We start from the raw sequence: 2220 nt of genomic DNA, 5'->3' as shown, positions 1-2220 counted from the left end.
AACTTTCTTATTTACTGGTGATATCTGCCATGATCTCGTCTGCATCAGTATTCGCCTTGACAGCAGCAAAGGCACGCCCGCTCTCGTTCATCCGCTGGTCCGAGTACGCCTCATCGCTGCGGTCTGTCAATATCTGTAGATCTTTCTCCGAAAGCAGAGACTCTGACGTGGTTTCAGCGCCGATATCAAACACTTCAATATCTTCGTCTCCGAATATCTTCTTTAGCTCATCCGCCTGACGCTGGGGGTTGGAGGAACTCGTAGAATCAAGCAAGCTTTTGAATTTTCCCTTTTGAATGACTAGTTTCTCCAGCCGGCGTTTGGAACCAGCTCGCTCAAGGAGGGTCTGTTCAATTGTGCCTCTGGTAGCTAGCCGGTAGACAATCACTGGCTTTGTCTGGCCGATTCTGTGAGCTCGGTCCTGGGCCTGGAGATCCTGTTGCGGGTTCCAGTCAGAATCGAACAGAATAACGGTGTCAGCGGCAGTGAGGTTGATGCCTTGGCCCCCTGCTCGGGTGCTTAGCAGAAATATTCTGTAGTCAGGATCGTTGTTAAACGCATTGATCTGTTCCTGTCGGTCAGCTTGTGCAATTGCACCGTCGATTCGACAGCAGTTCCAGGATCGGAGCTGTGTGGCCCAGTCCTCAAGGATATCAAGTTGGCCTTTGAATTGAGAGAAGATTAGGACTTTGTGTCCCTTGGATATAAGACAGGGCACAAGACGATCTAGAAGAAGCATCTTGCCAGAAGATGTAATGAGTGTTGAGTCCACCCCCGAGTCTTCTCCCCATGGCCAGTAGAAGTTGAGCGGGGAATTGCATACCAGCCGGGCCTGCATGACTGGATTTTGGAGCTTCTTAGAGGAGATCTCTTTCTCTATAGCAGATAAGTTAGAGCGAACCATCGTTCTCAAATCAGAGTAGAAGGTATACGTACTGGCTAGCTTCATGGTTTTTGCTCTCTCAATTTCATCCATCTCCCCCTCACTAAGCTCGCTCTCCTCAGGGGTTTCCTCCTGTATCCCTTTCTCTAGCCTAGCTAGCTTGCTATTGAAGTCTCTATCAGACTCCTCCTTGTAGTTTTTGGATCTGCCTCGACGCCGGGCCCTAGTCGGTGTAGAGTCACGGCTAGATTTTGCACTCTTGTTGGGCGTGCTTAGCTCACTGCCGCTTGCGCCTCTCTTCAGGCTGCGTGCTCTTGATTGTTTCTCTGAGCCGTTCCTAGCTTCTATTCGCTCAGCGGCCTTCTCTTCCAGATATTGACGGCTCGTTCCGTTCACTATCTGGACATACAGCTCCTTCTGCTCCGGTGTCAGTGGCGCGTACAAAACATATTCTCGTTTCTTCGGAAGTGATGATTCAACGTCCGTCTTTACTCGCCGTAGTAAGAATGGCTTGAGAATGGCATGCATTGTAGACACAAGATTGCGTCTCCGTCTCTCGTTGACTGCATTTTGATCGGAATCATCGAGAACAGATGAAAAATCAAACCAGCTTTGAAAGTTATCCAAATCATTAAATATTTCAGGCAGCAAAAAATGAAGCAGTGACCATAGCTCAGCAATATTGTTCTGCAGAGGTGTTCCAGTTATGAGCAGTCGATTTGCAGATGGGTATGTCAGGAGCTCTTTGATCAATTTGCAGTTCATATTCTTCAGACGGTGTCCCTCATCCTATAAAAGTCATTGTTAGTGTTCCATTTTGAAGCGTTAGGTAAAATGTCTACACCTACCACAATGATATACTTCCACTGGTAGTTAGCAAGGAACTTTCGATCATTCATGCAGATTTCATACGAAGTACAGACAACCGGGAAATCCGGCGCTCTCTGGTCCTGATTTTTCATCTGTTTCCGTCGAATCTCACTACGTTGTTCTTTGGTTCCATGATAAAGAACAGTATTGATAGATGGGGTCCACCGAGCAAACTCATTTACCCAATTGCTGACAGTGCTCAAGGGTGCAGCAATCAAAAACGGCCCAGGGATATTGTGTTCTTTAAAGAACGCTATTAACGAGATGGCTTGCACCGTCTTTCCGAGACCCATCTCATCCGCTAAGATACCACAAAGTCCATTCATCCAAAGAGACTTCATCCACTCCAGCCCTTCAAGCTGATACTTTCTCATCTTCCCTCCTGTGACTAAGGAGGGTTGTGGTTGCAATCAGATCTTCCTGCTCGGCCTAAAGCAGAAGGCTTTGCTTTCAAATTCCGTCAGCAG

At 47.6% G+C, this 2220-nt stretch overlaps 2 protein-coding genes across 2 annotated transcripts in view; both read right to left on the bottom strand.

Annotated features, from left to right (window-relative positions):
• Positions 1 to 7: 7 nt before the first annotated feature.
• On the bottom strand, positions 8 to 2127 carry TERG_12074 (uncharacterized protein; the record flags this gene model as incomplete). The annotated part of the gene is made up of 2 exons (XM_047751087.1): positions 8 to 1672; positions 1732 to 2127. The coding sequence occupies 2 exons, from the start codon at positions 2125 to 2127 to the stop codon at positions 8 to 10; spliced, it is 2061 nt and encodes a 686-aa protein (XP_047606099.1).
• An 86-nt stretch (positions 2128 to 2213) lies between these two features.
• Positions 2214 to 2220, bottom strand: part of TERG_12073 (uncharacterized protein) — a gene marked incomplete at both ends in the record, with an annotated part of 375 nt that continues 368 nt past the window's right edge. The window contains one exon of the mRNA XM_047751086.1: positions 2214 to 2220. Coding sequence (XP_047606098.1) covers positions 2214 to 2220 — 7 coding nt within the window.

Source organism: Trichophyton rubrum, assembly GCF_000151425.1.
Source record: "Trichophyton rubrum CBS 118892 genomic scaffold supercont2.4, whole genome shotgun sequence".
In the NCBI taxonomy this organism is placed as follows: Eukaryota; Fungi; Ascomycota; class Eurotiomycetes; order Onygenales; family Arthrodermataceae; genus Trichophyton; species Trichophyton rubrum.
This window is presented reverse-complemented; position numbering and strand designations above follow the sequence as displayed.